Here is a 23,485-nt window from a genome sequence, read left to right as displayed (position 1 = left end):
TAAGTAAATATAAGAAAATGTAAAATATTCTTAATTATATTGATGAATTTTCATCCAGAGTCCTAGATAACAGAGAGGCGTCAAATGAGGAAATGGTCTGATTGGCTGGCTAAATCACCTGTTCAGCGCCATTTTTTTTTTACACTACTGTAGGATTAGGCTGCGGTCAAAGTTTCACTATAAATGCTTTGAAGCGTTTGATTGATCAATTAGAAGGAAGAATTTCACGAATTGACCAGTCAAAAAACGCTTTAGAATATTTGTAACATCGTGTTGACCGTATTCTAGATTTTAATTTTCAAGAGGAGCCCAACCTTACTTCGACGTTTTGACATATATGCAATACAGGTGATACAGGTAATACTACATATATGCGTTCTGATTGGTCCTGATTGCTCCATGGTAAAAAAAATGGCGACGATTTTTCGATTATCGACCGCACTTGTTGTCTCTCTGTTATCTAGAACTCTAATCCAGAGTTAATGGAAGAAAAATATGAGTAGCATTCCATCAATCTATTAATTATCTCATTAATTTCTTTATAAATAAGTTTTTGAGTAAAATTGCTGATTATTGATGACATAAACGACTAGCTATTTTGCAGCTTCCTGTTAATTTCCACGAATAGAACTATTACTTGGATAAATACAATAATTGTTATAATTATTCTCTTACTTTATATACGCGGTAATAAGGAATGCTATACTATTATTATCGTACTATTGGCAGTTTTAAACTGGCTTTTGTTTTTCAACAACGCGCGAAATCCATTATTTACAATCTTTTCGAAGGAAACATTATCTCGTGTTTTTTTAATTTATCTTTTTATTGATGTCTGGACTGGTTTTAGTTAAGTCTATTATTTTCTTGATTATTAAACGGAATTGACTAGTCTTCAAAAATCAATAACTTTAAATCCTTTCAATCTGCCTTCTTTACTTTTAGAACAACCTTTAACGAAATATTAATTTCTATCTTTATAAAAATATCCTTTATATTTTCTGATATTTTTAAACTGATATTATTATCATATAAATATAAATTTATTATAATGAGATAAATAGTACAACTGAGCGATCAAATTTAGAAAATTATATTCTTTCCATTCGCATAAATTGTGATATTTTACATTTATTACCAGTTATAAAAATAACTTTGTAGTATACTTTTTGTGAAAGTCTCCCATATGTGATTCGCTGAGTCTTGCGGTAAAGGCTATAATCAACTGCCGCTGATCACGGTAAGAGTGCAGTGTTAATATCAAAACCTAAATGCAAAGTGTTACTCTGTGTAGGTTATACTTTGACCTAAGTGTTACCTTGAGACCATCATTAATCATGCAATAACAGGTTTGCAAAAATCACACATTAACATATATGTCCCGGATGACGGAAGATTTGAAAAAATTCCGTTAGCTGATCGACATATTATCTCTGTAATACGCGAGGGATAACTGTAACGCGTCATTGATCTGCTTATATATTGATTTGACAAAAAAGAACTCAGTGGATCTGGAGTCAATTAACAACTCCATATCGGAAACAAGAGAGAACATAAATTTTAAAGAAATAGAAACAACGTTGGAAACCGTTTTCTTTTCACAGAGATTCTCTAACGGCATATCGCCGCGAGTATTACAACTTACAACTCGTCCGAGGCTTTTCCACGACTTACGCAATAAGAAAACGCGCGTATATATGAAATAAACGCGTGAATGCGTTTGCGCAATCGCGCTAATGCACCGTGAGACCGAAACGAATTTCTTTCTCACTTTTATACTTTTATCGTATATATATTAGCGATAGATCTTTTGCGTTACATTACTACATCGCAAGCTTAACTGACGTATTATTACCGTATTGATTCTCTTGTCCACGTAAGAGTGTATTTCTTATTATTCCTTTCGATATTTCATTCCTTCGTGATCCCTCGATAAATTGCTACCCTGACGCGACCTTTCTTATTTCCTGACCTCGGAACCTTGACCCAGACTTTCTCTCATGACAATCGATCAATCAAATTGTAAACTATCTGAACTATCATATTGATTAATCGTACGATCTTGTAAACCGTATGATAATTAATTAGTCGCGATGCAATTTTTAACTTGTATCGCGAAAAATTATCACATACGTGCGATTAGAACACTCAGCATATTATTACTCGTAAATTGTTAAGTCAGCTGATCACTTCGAATAATCGGACGTTAGTCAGCGATGCTAACGAAGCAGATTATAAATCTTGGCGCTAAAAAACTGCTTACTTTTCCATCATAATTTCAGACACGTGTCATGTATGATTAATATCGCACGCCGCATGAATAATTTTTCGTATTTGCGGCAGTAATTTTAAATTAAATTGATGTTGAAATTAGTCCATTTTATAGATCATGAAATTGAGTAATTGCGAAAGAGTCAATTATACAGCTAAATACTGATTTCCTCAAGGTTCAGGAATTACGGGTACCGCATTGCCATTGCATAATGCATCACTCGAACGATAATCCGCCAGTTATTACCGTACCGTTGAAAAGTGTTGTATTAGAGGTGGCCTCTTATGTCGCTAACGTATTACATCCATCCGGCGTAAGAGCGTAAGATCGATCGAGGTACATTACGCGGCGGTAAATTGAAGTTCAATACGGTCACGATGGAATCACTCGGCGAAATGTGCGCTTTTGCCGCGTCATAATCTGTCTTTTTGCCGCGTGCAATTTCATTTCCTCTTTCTCTGATCGATGTCGATCATTTCGCCTTAATGCGACAGTACTTTCTGAGTTTCACCCATGTCTGTTTTATAGAATCCATTGAAGGAAAATGATTTCATCTATAGAGGGGAGTTTTCTTTGCCTTACTTACTGCACATAGAAAAATACATATTGTATTTTTATGTATTTGCGTATACACGCAAATAATAATTACTTGTTTCAAGATTTCAAAAGTTCATATATATCCGCAAATTTATAAGCATCGAATTTTTTAAGAATATATTCTGAATCTTGCATGGAAAGAACGATTTTGCTGAAGTATCTAAAAATATACCTAAGTATACATCTGAAAATAATTTCCTTGGATCATTAAAATAATTGCGTAGGAATCTCTAGCACGATGAGTAATGCTGTATAAAATTTTGACATTCTAGCAATCAGTTTGAGCATCCTACATAATTATTTTAATAATCCAATAAAATTATTTTTAGATCTGTATTTAGCTCAATTTTTACTTCAGCAAAATCATCCTTTTTGTAATAATTAAGTTCTGTAATAATTAAGTTTAATGTTTCAATCAAGATTATTAAATTAAAACAGATTCGATTTGCTTGTTATATAAAGTTGCTTTTATCAATTTTATAATATTCTTCAAAAGAAAATTCTTGTTTTTACACAGAGAGAATATTCTTTTAAAATTTACCCTGAAAATATAGCAGTTGTGATACAATATTTAAAAAATTTTCACCATGCACTTCAGTAAAATTGATCAAACTTATTTTATACTTTATTGTAGTTTTATTAATGAATGAGAAAGATTTACATTAAAATTCTTCGAAATACATTGTTGTCCCACGACTATCATATTTTCAGGATAAACTCTAATAATAAAAAGAATTCTAATTAATAAAGAAAAAATTCTCTTCATGTAGTACATATTAATGAGTTTTTCTAAAATTTGTAATAAGTATTCCAACATTATTATCAAGAAAATATTCTTCATTAAAGATAATTGTTACTTAAAAGAAAGAAAGTAAATTTCATAATCATGTTTCTTAGCAATAGAATGATATTTTTCTGTGTGATGACGGTCAGAAGTATATTCTTTATAATTTTTTTTTTTACTTTCAGGTGCTTCATGGATTAAAGTAACATCCTTGGAAGAAAGTAGACTATCATTCGAAAAATCAATCAGAAAATTTTGCGAAAAGTTCAGTAAAATAACGCGTGCGGTAATGATGTAAAGGAAAATGTGATTCTCGATTAGCGATTACATTGACACAGAAAAAAAAGCGAGAAACAAACTGTATAATAGAAACCGTGATAGTAAAGTAAAGAGAAGAAGAGATAAAAAAGAAAGACGAGCACTATATAAGAGATACAGAAATAGAAGAAAGAAGAGGAGAGACGCATTGCGATCGCATCCGATCAGGCTAAAACGCTCTCCCGGTCGATCGTTTTCTCTGTGGAAGGTACGTCAGAGAATCGTCCTCTATTCCCACCGTCTTGCCCTCCCTGAACTCGAATCTCGATAGATCGCCTCGACGCGGCAGCCGACGCCTCCTGCCTACTTTCTATCGCCCTGAAATGTATCCCGAGGTGCACCTCGCCTCGGTAAAATCCTCCGAGAAACGAGTTTTACGGCCGATTCTCTCACGGCGAAACGCGACGAAACGAGCGTAATTACGCGAGGATAGTACCGCGCGCGCGATCTACTCTCGCACGCTGCCTTCCTTTTTTCCTTCGCCCCCTTTCTTTCTTTGATGCTTAGGGAAGGAAAGAACCTCGGGAAACGAGAACATTAGGAGTGCCGTTTAATCGGCGAACACAATCGATCGATTCGGCGAAGACGTGATCTTAAAATGACTATTCGTTCGATAGAGAGATTATCGCGATGATTTCATTATCGGCTTAAAAAATTCAGATAAGGACAAGATTTGAAGCGAAAGATTGTACCGTACTTATTTTCGCAAAAAATTACGAGAGTATAAAAGAGATTGGAAAGATACAGAGAATTAAATTAAAGAGAAAATTATCCGAACAGAATAATCGTAATTAGTGTTCTTCGACTATGTTCTCGTTTGTGTTGCGTTTCGCTTATAGACAAAGAACAATGAGTCGATCCGCACTGTTGAATTCACATTCTCAAATTACTATATATCCAATTTGAGTTATTTTTAATTATTTCTAAAGGTCACCACTTCTATTCAATATGTCGTTAATTTAACTAAAACAGTAGAGTTAAATAATTTAATTTCAAAAAATGTATCAAATTTAACTCAAATATAGTTTATTATTTATTAATGCATATGTTAATATGGACGTTATTTATTTTAAAACTATCCACAGAAATATATTAATTTACATTTTTATATATAATACATGGAAGTTAAAAATAAAAAATGTTATTTAATTTGAGGGATTTACTATTGCCCCTTTGATATTTAACAGTGCACATGGAGCGATCTTCGCAATCGAGATTAAAATAAACAAGGTTTTGATGGTACTATTTCCTCTTACAGTTGACGATTACTGTCGCAGTTTCGAGGGAAGATTGCTCGACGAGCTCGCAAAATAGGCGAAGGTACCTATCTCTCTGCGAAAAAGAGAAAAGGCGAATTGGCAGGAAGAAAAGTGTAGATATCCCGCTGGTCCATCGCGCACTGTTTATCCTGGGAATCGAGCCGAGCGCCCAGGCGCCTCGATACTCCGTGCGATTGCTTTCAAAGACGAAAGAAGGATTCCGCAAGGATCGGGCTGAAGGAAAACAACGTGCGCGACGATACAGGAAAAGAGAGATGTACCGAGAACCGAGCAGTTCGTCGGGCAGCGGCGCTTCTACCAAGGGCGACGAAGTCGAGCTTGTCAGTAGATTCCTCGCGCCGCTCTGCGCCAGAGACGAAGCGGCAAGGAACATCGCCTTGGCCGCGGCCAGGACCACTGTCGAAGGATGGCTGGGCGGCGTCAGCAGTCCAAATCGCTGGGAGGACGCCGGCGACATCGAGGACACCAAGACCGTGAGTGGGAAATTCTCCAGCTCTCAGGACGGAAGGTGAGTGTCTTATCATTGTAGAGTAGTGAGATTTGATTATGAAAGTAATGCGAATTTTGGACACAATTATATCAAATTGATAATTAATTTGATTAAATCAAATAAGTAAATTAAGGACCTATACGGTCGAGGCTAGATCTTGGCCTAATATTTTTATATGTCGATTCTAATTCTATTTTCCAGTTTACATACTGCTCGCCGCTTACTCTCTCTGTCGAATTTTTAAGATGTTAGTTGCATTTGTATCAAACCGACCATTTGATTTAATTATAATATTGTTTCAGCTTTAGTTTATGATTGCGTTTCAAGTCCGATAGTAAGCGGTGGGCAATTTACATAATGCATTATATAATTTAGATAATAAAAATGATTAGTTATCAAGATCTAGCCTTGATTGGTTTTTTCTTTATTATTTGATTTAGTTGTATATAGCGATCTAGATTAATTTATTATAATTTGATTAATTTATGCTTATTTTTTATTTAATTTCAATGCTTTAAAAAAAACTTACATATTCTTGTTGATAATTATTGATTTGATCAGGCAGTGTTAAATCATAGTATTTTAATTATAAGGAAATCACATAAAGTGATCTCTAACTTTGAAATTGTGCAAACATTCGCTGTTACACGCCATTATCCATTTGTTAAATGTTTAGATTTAATTGATATGTTACGATGAACATTTTATTTTCGTTTTGTTGAATAAATACGGGCATAACGCTAAAGAGTATTAAAATTGTACAATTTGTTGAACAAGCTTGATTACCGGTATCAATTACCTGGACTATTGATTAACAATTAATCAATTAACGGTTATCAAATAACAAATAATATATGCGGTATATTGTGTAATAAATACTTCCTAAAATCTCGCTTCGCGTATCATAATTTCGATCGAGCGGACATATTTAATAGGAGCAAACATTTCGTTCATTCTCTCTCTCGGTAAATTATTGGTCCTGGATTTAATATCAGCATTCAGTCACGCAAACACGTAAAATCCGATGCGAACGCGGTATTTAAATAATCACGGCGGTTCATTAAAATGTGCACGTTATCAGGATTAATAACAAGTATGGAAGAGTATTATATTCATTTAAGCGTAACTACAAGGACCGAATGTTGCTGTAGTTTCCTGCAGTTTTTTTTTTTTTTATAAAATTCATATATTTTGTTTCCGTTTCAACTTGCTAAAATTACAGAGCATTTCTGGCAGGATGATTTTAATTTTTAAATAATCTTGAGGGAAAGTTAATAATTGGTTACATAATTTTAAAAAGACCGAATCGTAAAAGTTGACATAATTAAAAATAATTGTATCGGAAAAATCACAAAAGTAAATGTTTCGCGTTGATGAGAGATGAGTTTATGACAAATCTGGATACTATAATAGTGATTTTATGAAAACAAGCAGTAATTTATCTTCGTCTGATTTTATTGTTCATAACTCATCATTGAACGAGGTCGTTTCAAATTACTTTGTAAATGATTGCTGCTATTACGGCTTATTCAATAACGAGAAAAATAGCGTCTCCTCCAAAGATTTATAAGCAAGACACGTGCACACTCCCGTTATTGACCTCTAATCGATAATATTCGTGTTTGGTTGAAGATACGATATGAGCGTCGAACGATCGCCGACGAGATCGTCGCCGAGAAGTGTGCAGCAGCAGCAGCAACAGCAACAGCAGCTGTTGCACGACACGTTCCGGACGGAAGGCTTCTTTCCGCAAAGCATCAATGACAATCCACCTCCGTTTCTCGAGGAGAACAATCCGGAATGCTCGTTCGACTGCGTGGATGGTCGTCTTTTGAACGAAAGGCGATTCCGTGAGCGATATGCCAGCGGCGACGGCGTCGAGAGTTGCAGGTCCGGTCATTCGACGTCTTCAGACGAGGGTAGTAAGAGTTTCAATATTGAAGGCAGATGCCCGCGCTTCAGTTCGAACAGCGAGACCGAGAGGAAGCATCCCGGTTCATCGTCGAGCGACAGATCGACAAGTGATGACTATTGCTCTGGCAGGGCGAAAAACAATTACGTGAAGGTGAAGGGCGCCAAGCAGAAGCAGCTGGAAGATGACGAGCTTGATGCGGATACCCGAGTGTACGGCAAAAGTCCGAAGTTCGATGACAACCTGAGCGGCCTCGCGTCATTCGACTGTCGGAATCTGAATCGCCGAGCCAAGATTGTCGCCAGCGGCGACCTGCTAACTCACGAACAGCGCCGATACTACGACGGCGGCACCGACGACGACGTCTCTTTCAATGAGAGTGAGGCGGCGCGCAGCGACGGGGTTGTCTTTAACACTCTCGACGGTTTCGAAAACGAGAACGATTTACCACCTTTCTACTATCAGGATATGAACTTGGAGAACCGCGAGACAGCGGTCTATGATGACATACCGGAGGATTCTCGCCGGACGCAGCAAGACTATTTGCGCAAGAACGATGAGAGGAAGTTTAGTGCCGGTCAGATCAAAAGGCCGCTCTCGCAGGACGAGGACGTGTCTTCGAAGAGCGGCCGGGTGCTCGAGAGCCCTGAAGTGACACCCGGCGACGTCGGCAGAATGCTGAATCTTGGTAACGCTTTGGACGGACCCAGGCAAGCACAGGCCAACAAGTACCTCAGTCTGGTGACGTTGCATCTACCGGTGATACTGAGACTCAGCGTTAATTGTCCCTTCCAGAACGTTAGAATCAAGTGCGCGGAGATCCTCCAGATGGTTAAGGTAAGTGAAAATTGTTTCAGATTTATTTTGGAATATTTTGAATTTGGCTGATGCCCCAAATAACATACGTCTTTCGTGTTTAAATAAATCTACGTTAACATTAATTGGCAACTATCTCAAATTAGATTTCGAGGTTAAAGCTATTTTATACTACAGTATTATATTTTAAAGTAATTATTTTTTGTTGTTTTAGGTCTAGTCATGTTTTTAATAGAAGTTTACTAAAAACATTTTTTTATTGTTTTTTATTAGAATCTATTAATTTCTTTTTCTAAATTTTGAAATTAATATTAGTTTCCAATTAATTCAATTTGCTTTCATGAAACGCAAATATTATTCTTGTCTTATGTGTCGAATCTCTTAGATTTTAAAAGGTGCAGCAAAGCAAGCTGTAAAAGACGGCTTATCGTTATTGTTCGTGATTATCTATGTGTGTAGTCTCCGACGGGAATTAAATATCGCACTGTGTGCCGTGAGTCAGAGCACACAGAGACATTCCGACATTCCGGAAGAGAAAAAAATCTTTGCGAAACGACCGATGCGAAAGATAACGGATAGCCTAGATGTAGCGATGGTCGTGCAAAGTTTCGCTCGCGAAATCTTGGGAGAGCAGACGTTAGCACAGTTGTGAAGTTCACACTCTTGCGTGCATTCGGCCGAAATTCTTTCATAACGATTCTACTGAAGTTTATGTTTACCCGAACATTTCTCGCTGAATATCCATGTGTTTCAAGTTTATTAGGCAACGCGAAGCAAAGTTAAAAACGTCGACAAAGATAAGGATACCGACACGTACATGCGGGATATTTAAAAAATGTCACACCTGTCTTTGCTGGACGAACTTTCTATTTTTGTGAAAGAAAAAACGTGAAATTATTGTTAATTTCGATGGCAAACAAAAATTAATTATTATAAGACTTTGATTATTATTTATTACGATTAATTTAAAATTAAGGGATATGATTATATTTTTGTTTAAACCTTAACAAAATTATAGCTTTTTTAATTGAGACAAGTTCAAGTCTTATTTATAATTAATTTTATTTTTTGTTAAAATTAAGAATTTAATTTAAAATTAAAAAGGTTACGATTATATGATTCTATTCTTATTTTAACTCAAAATTATAGCCTTTTTAATTCAGAAAAGTTTGAGTCTTGTTCTTAACTAATTTTAATTTTTGTTGAAATTGAGAATAAAAGCAGGACTTATGAGGATTATTCATGTAATTTTGTAACAATCGCCATTTTCTGTAGCTCGAAATTTCGGTACTCCTAGCTCAGGCGAAGCAATAATTCTGAGATACCCTGTATATATTCTGCAGCGGAATTGAGATTGTCCAGAATATTTCAAGTTTTATCTCTCCAGCTTTATGGCAATTTATCCAAGTCCTTCGTGAAGAGTAACTGCCGAGCGCGATTCTTATGCTGCTGTGACTCTGTATCTCCACTTTTAATGTGCCGCTACTTTATGATTCCTTTAATAAATAAACTACCGTGAGTTTCACGTTAGAGACTAGCTATTTGGACTTGCGATCGAAAGTAACCATGGTTTGACCTTTGGAACAAAATTTCACTCCTTTAGAGAAAGAATTTTACGTACTTTAATCCTACCTTAGTGCAATTAGTTCCGGGATATCTTGAAAGTTTGACTATAAGACTGGTTGATGGACAGTAGTTGATGACCGGACAAAATGATTACCTTATGAAATTATTACTTTAGCTTGAAATAAGTTTGAAAATGAATACGTGGAAATAATCTGACGAAGGGTATGCTTATGCATAAAAGATAAACCGGAGTAACCGTCGGCTATATATTAATGGACTTGTTTTGACTGGTTATTTGGGGAGGCGTTTGAACTGCGGCCTAAAAATATCTCGTACCTAGGCAGTTCGCGGTTAAAGCAACTTTAGCCTATCGCAGAGTTGCTCTTTCTGTACCTCTGAGTTCTATGCCGGTCATTAATCTTATTACGGCGGCAGTTAATCTTTTTCCGCGGAAAGAATTACCACGAGAATTGATCTAATTCGTGCAACAATGCAGTCATTCAAGAAAATATCTAACAATACTGGTGATATAATTTTATGCGTTGCAAGTTCGTGTAAAAAGCAAGCGAACAGTCTCACGTCATAAATATTTAAAATCGAGACGGTGTAAAATGAAGGACATTTAAAAAAAATGTTTCCGGCCAACAATTTTAGATTATTTTAGTGTCACTTGTTTTCTCGTACTTTACGCTCGCAAGGACATCGCGCGCAAAGTAATATACTCAGACCTCATTCGTCTCTGGTAGTAGGATGAAAGTAGACCGTAAAAATAATCGGCTATCTTTGAATTTTCCAGATCAAAGTAACGTACCATCTTTCTTTGTTGTTTTTTTAAATATTAATTTTAAAAATATATATATAATATGTTATAAATATATATAAATATAATTTTAAAAGTATATCGTTATATGGATCACTCTGATTAGTTTTTATGTGAATTATGAAAGTTTGAAAAAAAGAGATGAAGTATATACATATATATATTTCTTGCACACAGTTTCAACTTGTATATGTGAACGTATATTATTAACTTTTATAGGTGCATTTATAATTCTATTTATTCTATTTATTTCTAATAATACTAGTCGACAAAATTTTACTTTTTTATGTTAAATTAATCTGATAGGATGTTTTTTACAACATTTTTTGGGTTGATTGGCTTAAATATTTCGCACTAAGATCTGCTTTGTGATAAAAAATAGGATTATTTCTCTTAATTGCTTAATTTTTGTCAGTCTAATTTTGAATTATAAAAATAAATTATTTTAATTATAAATATAAGAAAATAAGATTTCTTACGAGTTATTGTTAGCAAAATATTTAAGTTTTTAAACAGAGATATGTCGGTTACAAAAAATTAGATCACGTAGAATAAAAATTCTAACCTCATTTTCAGAATCAACATAAAAAAAATAAGAATCAACTAAATTTATCCATTTAACAAAATTGTCGTCGACTAGTATAATATAATTAAGTAATGCATACCGTAGTCCATATAACATTCAAAACTATATAAACTATTGTCTTAAATAAATTATGTTGAATTAAAAGTGCGAAACAGATGGATATGGGAAAGAATGACGTGTCAATTTAAACGGATATTTTATCCGTTAATAACAAGACAAAAAATGTAGATTACACACGTAGACACGAATAGTATCCGCCACTCTGCTCATCGATATCACACTCGAGGCTGATCGATACGACTTGTGTGTAAAGCTTTGTACATAGTGTAGAACAATTTTCAGACACGAAGCCGGCAGGAAAAGAAAAGGAGGTTTTATACGTAAAACACAGCGCGTCGTATCGCGACATCGATAATCGCGTATAATTTGTGAAATATCTCTAATTATCCTACCTCTATGTACGGTCGAATATCAGTGTAGACAAAAATATTCTCCTAACTTTTATTTTTTACTAACGTAGAAGATAAAATATATTATTTGCAAATATCGAATTTCAGTCGTAATATAATGATTTTATTAATGAACGAACACTCCGGAAATTCATATCTCATATCAAATATTAATAATTCTAACTAATAAAATATTTTTTAAATGAAGATATAAAGCACTACGAGTTATAATGCAATTATAAATTAAAGCAATTATTTGATCACCGTTCGTTGTTGATTCTCTCAGTCTTTCATTTTTAATTTAATTACAATTTTTTTACGTAAATATAACTGTTTTTAAAGAGAGATTTATATTTCATTTAATTACAGTCAGAAACGGAGACGTTAAAAATAAATATTTTTTCTCATCGTGAAAATTAAATTGGTCTCCGAATTGCTGATGTGTATTTATTCCAACATTATTTTTATTACAAAAACGTTTTAATCTCATCAGTTGTTACAATGTCTTGATTTGAAAAAATATTTTATAAAAATTAAAAGAGCTATTTTCGCGGTATATAGACAAAGCTATACAAAAAATTCGCCCAACGTGGGGCTCGAACCCACGACCCTGAGATTAAGAGTCTCATGCTCTACCGACTGAGCTAGCCGGGCTGTTGGCAGAGCGTTTCCCTCTTGCATCTTTTTCGAGTGAAATTAGGCGCACATATGATTAGGATTGTATTCCGATATACACTGCCAGTATTGAAAATCTATACTATATGTAACATGAACTATTAGATTTTCAATGCACTCGTGAATAACTGAACGGAGCCAAGATTGAAAATTTGTTTGAAATTAGGTGCACATATAATAAAATAAAAAATTTGTTTTTTTTTTGCAGGAGAGAGGACTACCAGTACCGGTGCCCGCTTTCGATGGACCTAGTGCCTTCGTCCCTCTCTCGGAGGTAAGTATCTTTGCATGTCATCAATTGCTTTTGTAGATTAGTATGCCAGCTTGTGTTTACGAGCGGTCTAATGAGTGTTTGATAACGGAGACATAAATTGTTCTTCTATATTCGATCATATTTTTGAAAAGAGACGAAGATTCGAATTGCAGTAGTATCAATTAATATTAGTATTAATTGATATTTGTGCAATTTTAATGCGGATTTTGATGCATTAAACAACTTAATTTGTCATTGATACAACGTTACGGTTATCTTGTGCGAAAATACCATTTGCAATTCGATATCATATTCGCCTAAAGTAGCATGTACTTTGAAATAAATAAGAGTGAATATCTTATTAGATGATAAAGCGATTTGAAGACTATTTAGAATATAATCACTCTTATTTATAATACAAAGATAAATGTAAAGATCATATTTATAATATATAATGTTGTGAGTATTATTATAATGTAATTTATTTAAAAATATTTTATTTTTAACTGTGCTATCTATTTTAATTTGCTACATTGTCACAAACACTTTTCTTGATTAAAATTGATAAACGAGATTTCAATGAACGTAATAATTGTTGATACGGATAATAAATGTGCGGTAATTCTTATTAAAATGTGGTTCTTCTGCATTAATTTTTTTTTATTAGAGTTCAGCACGGTTAATTTATTTTACTCGGGCCGCGACAAAAAGTGGGACGTGAAAAACGAATCAGTTGATGTTGCTGCAAAATCTGGGCCACCGCGTTAGCGCTCGTAGCGTCAATGATTTCGCCAGCTGATTGGCAATGGTCGGTAATGAGTCGACCGCGCAGATGATTGGTGCGTGTATACCGGGTATCAAATCAGTCTAACGTTCAGTTGTTCCCGGACCCTTAATTTATTTTAATTATTTATATGTACTGTTTGCTGAAATGCATTCTTTGCGATTTGTCTATAAAGAAAACTACATTGCCGATCGAGTTGATGCACGTATAGTCTTACAGAGATTAAGAAAATGTTATTTAAAAAAAATTTTTATTTATTTATTAAAAAACAATTATACGAAAATTATTATTAATATCATTTAAATTATCTCTCTCTCTCTCTCTCTCTATTTAAAAAATTTTTTTATCTTCACATTTTTTAAAGTATATTTATTAGAATTGCGAATATTAATAAAAAATATTATTTTTAATTTCTCACTTAATTTTATTTTGTAAGAAATTAAATTTTTTTATTTTATCAAGATAGGATTAAAGGAAAGAAGATTAGGTGTTTTAATATCGATTGGCAGGTGGCGCCAATGATCAAGTTGTTGGCGCGGTTCTAAACGGTGTTGTAATTAGCAATTATATAGCTTAATGCCGTTCAATGAAATTGGAACGTTCTCATATAATGAATATATTTTTGCGCTTTAAAAAATAATAATAAAGTAAATGTATAATAGTTTTCAATGACGTGTGTGTGTATAAAGAATTTTAATTAATTATCTAAATTATCATTGATGTCGGTAATCCTTTGTTGCCATGAATTTCAATGTATTTCAGTAATGACACTCGAATCGCATTTCACGCTTGAGAATTGCTGACGCAACGTGCTGCGCGTTGCACACATTAACACGAAACTCATTTTGCACTGCAATTTATGTTATGGCTACTAATAAACAAGTTTATCGCGATTTATATTTCAAGAGGGATCGAGCTCTTGCGATCTATGTTATTACCGGATATAATATTATATAATGCGATAATTTATAGATCGTAATATTGAATTTTTTTACGCAACCTCACGGTACTTAATAAATGCTATCGTCCTCAGTTTAGATAAGATTATGAATCGTGTCTGCTGATGCGCACGTTTGCATTAAGTAAGCGGGCAATGTATCAGTTCGAATTATCGTATAAACGTGCATCGAGCTCGTAATGATTATCCGCACGTGTTATGTATTTATCGATATATGATTTTTTTCGTTATGTGAAAGAAAGTAAAAATATGCTGCTATTCATAAATAAATTCAATCATGATCGTTACAGTATCGCAGAATTAGAGATAGTGCGTCCTGGAAAATATGATATGTAAAACTAATACGTATTCTTGTTTCGTTAATCTCTTTCTTTAACACAGGAAACTTTTTAACACTACGAAATCTATTTTTATAATATAATCTCGTAATCTTTACGATCTTTATTATAAGGTGATTAAAATGTGTTCTCTGAAATACAACTATTCTATAATACAACATTTCTATAATAAATCAGGTAAGTGTAAACGAATACATAATTTTCTACAAACAAATCGCACACGATGGTTTTATTTATAATAGGTACAAAAATTGTGACACTTTATATATATATATATATATATAATAATAATATATGTACATAATAAAAATAATTAAATATGCACATTATTATACATATAAGAAATAAAGTGATTAGACTAGAAGATAGCAAAAAAATATACGTAGTTTGAAAAACTTTATTCGATATATAGGAGGTGAATTATTTGTCATGGAAATATTTGCCATTAAGTTTTTTTGGAAAAAAAAAGAATATATTACAATTTTTCAATTAAATGATAAAGATCATTCTCACAAATAATTCGATATCTCAAGTATAATTTTAACATAAAAAAAATTTTCTGACGTGATTTATTGCTTATTGATTCGTCTGTCATCTTTATGCTGTTCTGTACGTTCTCCACGTCACCGAACACGAAATAACTATCGATCATCGAGAACTTGAATATGAAGCGATGATGTATCGTCATTCGGTCATTTTTATCATTTTCTTCAGATCTGTGCAAGATCTTACTTGTATAACTGACATGCGATCCATTTGTCATGCGTGCAATATCATGCTCGAGATATCATGCTCGGCATCCTTGAATGCGAGCAAGAATAGGTATTGCGGAAAGAAACCGCATAATGGATTATGTAAATTCATGACGCTATTTGAAGATATTAACTGTAAAAATCATTTCGCAACGTCTTGATTACGTGACAAAAAAACGTTACGAACGTTTTTTTGTCATACATATATAGAAATATCATTTTACTATTTTTACATCTTACATTGTCTTACAATTTTCCAAAGATAACGTTGCAACTTATGGATTATATTTCTTACTTCTTATTTCTTTCGCTTTTCTATAAGAAATTTTATTGTTCTATTTCGACGCTTTTATCGAATCACTCGGAAATATCAGATCTTCTCTTCTATAACTATCTCACATCTTTGCCGGTCAATTTCCAAGGGATATTATCGAACGCGTTCTGCTTTATAGTAGTTCCCCAGGTATTGGGGAACCGGTACCGTATATCGAGAATAAATGAAGTTTTACTTTATCCGGAAAAGCGATAGTAACTGCTGCGTATTTGGCCGCTATTTCTCGAAACCGAATACGATGTGACCTAAATTTCTGACACCACAACCAATTTGCACGTCATGTTGCAGAAACATTCGAGGTTTTTTGTGAAAAATAGAATCGCATGGGATGCGAGGGGTGAAAGGAGGAGTTGAAAATTAACGGGAATCTTGACCGGGTCAATGAATATTGTTCCTTGGTCAAGCGACTGCGAATAACTCGTACACGCTTCATATAGGAGCTCCATTAAAGCCCGAATTGAATCTTCAATCTCATTTGTTTTCCTTCGTCTCGCAATCTGCGCAATCTCGCTGATAATGCACTTACGAAGATAGACGACAAATGTCCCATATCTGCAAATCTAATATTTTCTGTTTTATGTTTCCAATTGTTACAATTGCATTATTTATTTTCATTTTAAGATAACATTTTTTTAATAATACGGATTTTTCCTGTTTAACATTTATTTTTATAATACATTATTTATATTGCTACTACAATTAAATTTATTCAAGATTAGGACGAAGAACGTCTATTACTACTATTCATTTTACTTCTATAAACGATATTCTTTTCCTTTGTGATAAGTGACTATTAATTGCGTATTGGAGCGTGGTATTCAGCTCGCTTAACTTAGTCTTAAAGCCCATAGCACCAGAGCTCTTTGCCATAAAGGGTTAGCATACAGTTTATTCCGCTAATGACATTAATTAGCCCCTAATTAATTCCGTTTCGACATTTTGACGTATGTAGTATATAAAATGGGAGATAATATACATCGCTCAATGTGACTGAAGATTTAATGAGGAAATTATTAATTTTAGAAATTATTAATAGGGAGTTATTAAAATAACGATTTATGAAAATTCTAAATATACATTTAGTAAAATATTTAACATTTTTTTTCACAACATTGAGTTTTTATCAATTAATAGTGCCTGTTAAATTATCTGTTTTTCTCAATGCAAAGAAGAATTATATATATTGGAGCAGTAAAAAAAATTGATCATATTGTTCACATGGTCTCTATCTATTTCTGACGTCATTTTATCTATATATGATTATCTACAGGTCGTTGACATCGCGCCTCGTCTTCTTTAATGTGTCAATTGTCGTCGGTGCTCGCGTGCATTTATCAATTTGACGTAATGGTTCCTATGAATGGAAGGTAGCAATTGCTTTAATTTCGTGATCCGACGTTTTGAAAGATCCCGCAGAAAAGCGACGGACGCGACGACAATGGTGACTGTCTTGTTCGCGAATTATCTTCTATTTCTGCTCTCATTCATACTATTGCAATGCGTAGGAAATACAGTTAAGAGTTGAGAGTGATACTCTCTTTTCCACTAAAGTAACTATTCATTGTATACGCATTGTTTGAAATTGCAGCTCGTTTCGGCGCCGCATGCAGCAACATGGAATCGGCATGTCATGTGCGCTGTCGCTTAATTATGTTACATCTAGTTGCGAAACCAATAAACCGTCGTCAAAGCAATTTCCATGGCAACGATGAAACGTTGCAGAATTCGGAACCGTAATTCGCTCACAATAACTGCAAATGACAAATTAAGCCATGGAATTACGATATTATAATTTTTGTTGCGACATTTAATCCGAAGTTCATTTCCAGTTCATTTCGCTTTTATTTCCACGGGATTGCTAACGTAGCAATCTTTTTTTTTTTTTTCGAGGAGAGTTGATTAGAAGTTTTCCTTTAGTCGAAACTAACTTACTGAATGTTTTTTTAACAAAAGAAAAAGTTAGAAAAGTGTAACGTAAAACTTTATATTTTGGATAGATACATAAGTTATTTGGAAACAGTACACTGAGAAAAAAAATCTTAATTTCACAGAAATATTTCTTTGCTCGTATTCAAACAAATTATTACTTTCGATCAAAGAAATTTTTTTTGATCCAAAGTAATAATTTGTTTGAATACAAGCAAAGAAATATTTCTTTGAAATTAAGATATTTTTTTCTCAGTGTAAAGTTATACAAATAATATTTTCTAAGGTATTAAAAATGTTGTTGATTATCTACTAATCAATGATTTTGTTAAATGTGTACTTTTGGTTGATTTTTATGCTAATTCTGAAAATGGGATTAGAATTTATCCTACGGGCCCTAAATTTTTTATAACTGACGTATCTATTTTTAAAACCTTATACATTTCGTTAATAACATCTACAAGAAATTTTTCTTTTAACTCTTAACATACACGATGATTTTCCTGTTCTTTTACTACACTGGTAGATCATTTGTGTCCTCGATTAATTTTCATTACTTTAACAAATGTACAAAAATTATTAGTGACTCTTACATATAATACTTTAACATTCTTAGAAAAGATTTATATATATAATATAAGGTGGTTATCTTTTTCAAAGAATTATATATAAACTTTATTATTATAACTAATTACTTAATGCTCCTAGTTTTTTGAAGAAAAGAAATGTGCAAGACACGAATGACCCAGTCATGTGTACATGTGTGTTAATTGAAATAATTTATTTTCGTTTGAAATCTTTTATAACATTATGAATAGAAAATCATTAAATTCAATATCTATTCTATATGAATCATTTATTTATATCAAAGCAGAAGAAATAAGTAGAGAGGAATTTTTAAAAGAATGTTACTCATATAAACTTTGTTCTTCTCATAAATTTGGCAAATAGATTTGAAATCAGTGTAAGAAACACCTTAACAAATCAACTTAACATAAGAAAAGTGAAATTTTGTGGACTATAGTATTATTATGTATAATATGTTGAACTTACGCATTGTGCCTCCGATAATGCAATCGATAAAAAAATGAGTGTTAGAAGATAACAAGAGAAGATAGTATCTCTCAAGTTAATTTGTATAACGTATAAACATGCGCAACGTGAAAAGGCTCTAGAGCTTAGTAGACAAACACTGACGAAGTTTGAAATATTCAACGACATTTATGCGATGCGTCGCAATGCTCTCTCATAGGATATATACTTTGCAAGCTTTCTCTGGCTGGTAATTTTATTTAAAAAATATTGCGCCCGGCTGCGGCATAATTTATCAAAGGTGTAACGATGTTAGTACGCTGTGTAACACAATTATACACGCGCGTTTATCGGAACGCCAGCGTACGTAATGACTTTCTCTCTTTCTCTCTCTTTCTCTTACGGATCCCTCGTACCATTTTTCGCTGTCGACGATATCATTGACGCGAAATAGATGCACGCAGTAGCGAGGAGATAACGCGGAAAAAAGGGCCAGCAGTCGACGGAATAGTGAGATATTTCATGTAAATTCCACTCGATTTTACGCAGTCCACGCGCTGCTCCGAAGGCTTCCTCGCAAATAAATTTCCGTCACAAATGCAATACCTATGGTAATATTACGTCGAGCATATGTTCGGTAGTGAATTGAAAATGAGCAGGACATTTGATTGATACGAACCTTTTGTGTCCGAATTCGTTTGAATATCTTCTATTATTGAAGTTTTAGCAAGATGTAGGTCGGCATTTAATACTTCATCCTCGTTTTTAAAGCTAATTTTATTAATTTTATTCTAAAATTAACCGATTATTTAAATGTTATAGATAATATTTTCTGAAAACTTTGAATGGATTAAGTCAAGTCTATTTGCATAAGAGCTGCTGTTTTTAATAAGATACTTATCGCATATATTATTGAGAAAATGTCGAGTAAATGTCGGATTAAAAGGTATTTACGAAATATCTTTCAATTCGATATTGAAAGGAAAGTTGTATACAATCTTTCTGGAATGATATCTATTAGAATGATACTTTATCGCTCCCGTGTCGATTACCTCTTCGTGTGTGGCTTTATGTTACTTCTTAGATTATCATCATAAGAGAATTTTTCACAATCTCTTTCTACCATAATTTAATTGTTACGTCTTCGATAGAAATGTCGATTCTGTCGACGTTAATATATGACATCGATATTGGTCAAGATGGTGAATGACTTTTACGTTTCCTTTCCCAATTGCTCTTTTTATAGTTCTTTCGAGGTAATTATAGTTTGAAGTAAACGGTCTGTTAATAAAAAGTAAGACAGATATGAAACTATTTAATAATAAAAGACTGATATTGTGACAGCAGAGACACAAGATTGTTTTTCTCAATAGAAATTTGATTAGAGGTTTATTTGTTTAAAATTTTAATTTTTTATATTAAACAGTTAAGAATGAACTGGAAACTAAATCTTTATTTAGATTTAATTCTTTTCTATGGATATGGATTGAGGTATTGAAATATTGTGGTTGATTATTAAAATCATAATGGCATTATTACTTCGACGAGACATTAATCAAACTCAATGACGTGAATGTTATTGACTCAATCATTCCCAAAGGGAATATTTCTTCGGATAAGTCACTAAGAGTATGGCCTCCTTCTTGTTAGGAGTAGTGTTTCATTCGTATCGATGTTCGCTGTTATATTTTCTGCGGGTGGCCGAGACCCGAGCTAAAACATAAGTTCTCTTTATGGAAGGGTATTGTTTGAGTTCCGATTTCTATCGTAATGACAAACATGGACGTCAGTTTACCGAGGAATTCGATTCACAATAGGATCGATTAGTCGAAGTCTGACACACCTCCGATATTACGACTTATCACTTAAGCACTTCTGTTATTATCGCCCTGATTGCTCTTTTAGTTTTGTGTGATTTCATTGCTTATCGATGATGGATACTTGTCTATTAATTTTCCGTTAATTAGTTTCTTAAGGAAAGATTATGAAATAAAGACATCAAGCCAGGGCAGATTTTTACAATTTGCAATAAACTTTCTGTTTGTGAGAGATTAAAATTTGAGTAATGAATTAAGTATCTTGCGACATTTATATCTCATTTCATTTTTCTTTGTTTTTAAAAGCTATAGATTTGGTTTATTTTTATAATTCATTCAACATTCATTAAATGTTCATCGTAAATATGAAAGATTTATTTTTTAAGAAGAAGTGCTACTAAGAGTGCAAAATTAAAATGCTTTTTCCAGACGTAGACGTCTACATTAATGTTTCATATTCCTCCGCTTGTTAAATAATTTAGACGCATAAATGCATTTAACATTTCGTTTACTCGATTATCATACTTCTTGTTACTGTTCATGTCTTCTTACCTACATTTTAAGGAATTTCAGGACGCTACCGCGAATACCTATCGTTGAATAGTTTCTCAAGTTCACAAATCATTAAGTTGGCTTGAGAAATTTCTTACTATATTAGATGTTTGTGGTAACAGCCGTGAGAACATGTATAGGGCAGGTTGTTTGCTGATGTTTATCACATATATGCAGGAGATAATTGAAAAGTTTTAAATTTCGATTATTTAATTAAATAGTGTGTTAAATGCATCAAATTATTCTATTTATTGTTATTGAAACGATGCATAAGGAGAGAAGAATTATTTAACATTACATATAAATAATATATGATATATAAATAAAATATCAATATTTTAATGAAACTATATTTTAATTAATATTGTAGAAACATTAGAAAGAAATAAAATAAATTATTTAAATATTACTTTTTTCATATGATTTTCATTAAATATTCTTTTAACATTTTTTCTGTATTTTTTGTATTAAGCGTGGTACTTAAAGTGCATGTTTCGTGCCTCATTAGGAAATTTACTACCCTCGTAAGTATATATATTGAAGTATACCGAGCGAACAATCTCCCTTGCATTGTTCGGTAATAAAATGACCTTATCTTTAGCGCAAGTTAGTAAAGACCAGGAAGATAAAAAAAAAGAAGAGGGACGCACGATAAGATAAGCAAATAATGGAAAGAAAACCCATATCGTTGCATAAACGACAACGATATGCTACTACAAGAATTGTCATATAATTCTTGGACAAAATCGATTTCAAAGCGAATGATCTCTTTAAAACAAACTGCGGATATTATTTCTATCCACTTCAAGGTTTCTCTTTCTCTTTTCCTCCTTCCCTTCTTTTAATTTTTTTATTTTCTTTTGCTGTTATGTTTCCCATAGTAATTGACTCTATCCTCATCCAATTATACTCGTGACAGTTATCGCAATGTTTGAAAACAGCTTCTGACCAAATTACATCAATATTTCGTATTTATATAATGATATTTGACATGACGCAAATTGTATCCACAAAAAGATCTAGAAATCATATTATTACGTTGAATATCAATACTGAAATTGAATAGAGGCTTTGTTATGATTTCCTGTACAATTGAATGTAAGCTATTGTACGTCCATATCTCATGAAATATTTTGTCAGATAATATCATCTTAACTTGTTATCTTTCTGAGATATTATTTTAAAAATCCTCGATTCCTCAAGAAAGTAATACGTTTATATTTAAGAAGAATAAAAATATATTATGGAAAGAAAAGAGAGAGGCAGCACTTTAAAATAAATCGTATAAAGAAGATGAATGCGAATGGTATATAACAATGTGAAAGTCTGTTTTCGTATCGTCTCTTTTCCTTTTCCATGAAATATGGCTAGCCAATTTACTACTAGAAAGCTTTATAGTAAGTACGATCTTGTCGAAAAACCACTTGAAACATTAAAAGTATCTTTGTTCGATAATTAATGGTTATATAAAAAAAATATTTTTCTATATTGAAATCTTTTTTGAGTTAGTTCTATTTAGATTATGATTACATATAATCAGTTCGGATTTTTTTTTCCGACAACCGAGAATTTTTTCGACAAATTTTGCAACAGGAATTTTTTGCATTACGATTTTGTTCTTTTTTTCTGTAAAACGTGCATGTTTTATATCTAATGATTCCTTAGGAAATAAACGCGGCCTTGTGAAACGAATTTATATAATTATTGATAATATGAAAAGATAAAGAAAAATTGCACGTAACATAAGAATGAACTAAAGTACTTTACTGTTTTTTCTTCTGGTTTTCATTGTGATGCCAATAAAAAATAAAAAATTATTACAAATCTTAAAATATTTTTAATACATTGTAGGTAAATAACAGTCATAGAAACGATATATATTCTTTATGATAGTTTTTTTTAAATTAATTATAAACATCCGATTCTCTAATTCGTTTATATTTTGTTTAATTGTCTCATTGGATAGCAAACGTTCTTATTGGCGATAAATTTTTTGAGAAATCGATTGATTTCTTTCTAATAAAAATTCTATGGGTTGTAAAATACGTTGTATAATCTGTATGAAATTTGTGACAGCGGTTTCTTTAGGAAGAGAGACTAGTTTTACAGTAGGCATTGCGTGCGGATGGCACGCGTAGCAAAGTGAAAGCGATAAATCTAGAAACAAGGTCGCA

At 32.8% G+C, this 23,485-nt stretch overlaps 1 protein-coding gene and 1 non-coding gene across 2 annotated transcripts in view; one reads left to right on the top strand and one right to left on the bottom strand.

Moving 5' to 3' along the window:
• Sesn (Sestrin) overlaps nucleotides 1-23,485 on the top strand; it is a 209,164-nt gene that overhangs the window by 23,463 nt on the left and 162,216 nt on the right. Inside the window, exons 2-5 of the mRNA XM_018453834.1 lie at nucleotides 3,839-4,179; nucleotides 5,230-5,759; nucleotides 7,374-8,490; nucleotides 12,774-12,839. Of these exons, the coding sequence (XP_018309336.1) occupies nucleotides 5,506-5,759; nucleotides 7,374-8,490; nucleotides 12,774-12,839 (1,437 nt within the window). The 5' untranslated portion in view covers nucleotides 3,839-4,179; nucleotides 5,230-5,505. The remainder of the gene's footprint in view (nucleotides 1-3,838; nucleotides 4,180-5,229; nucleotides 5,760-7,373; nucleotides 8,491-12,773; nucleotides 12,840-23,485) is intronic.
• TRNAK-CUU (transfer RNA lysine (anticodon CUU)) lies at nucleotides 12,472-12,544 on the bottom strand. Its single transcript has one exon. It is a non-coding gene; the product is annotated as a tRNA-Lys (tRNA).

The sequence above is a fragment of the Mycetomoellerius zeteki genome, unplaced genomic scaffold (assembly GCF_001594055.1).
Source record: "Mycetomoellerius zeteki isolate Tzet28-1 unplaced genomic scaffold, Tzet1.0 scaffold41, whole genome shotgun sequence".
Lineage (NCBI taxonomy): Eukaryota > Metazoa > Arthropoda > Insecta > Hymenoptera > Formicidae > Mycetomoellerius > Mycetomoellerius zeteki.
The sequence above is the reverse complement of the archived record's forward strand: the minus strand, read 5'-3'. Positions and strand labels throughout refer to the sequence as shown.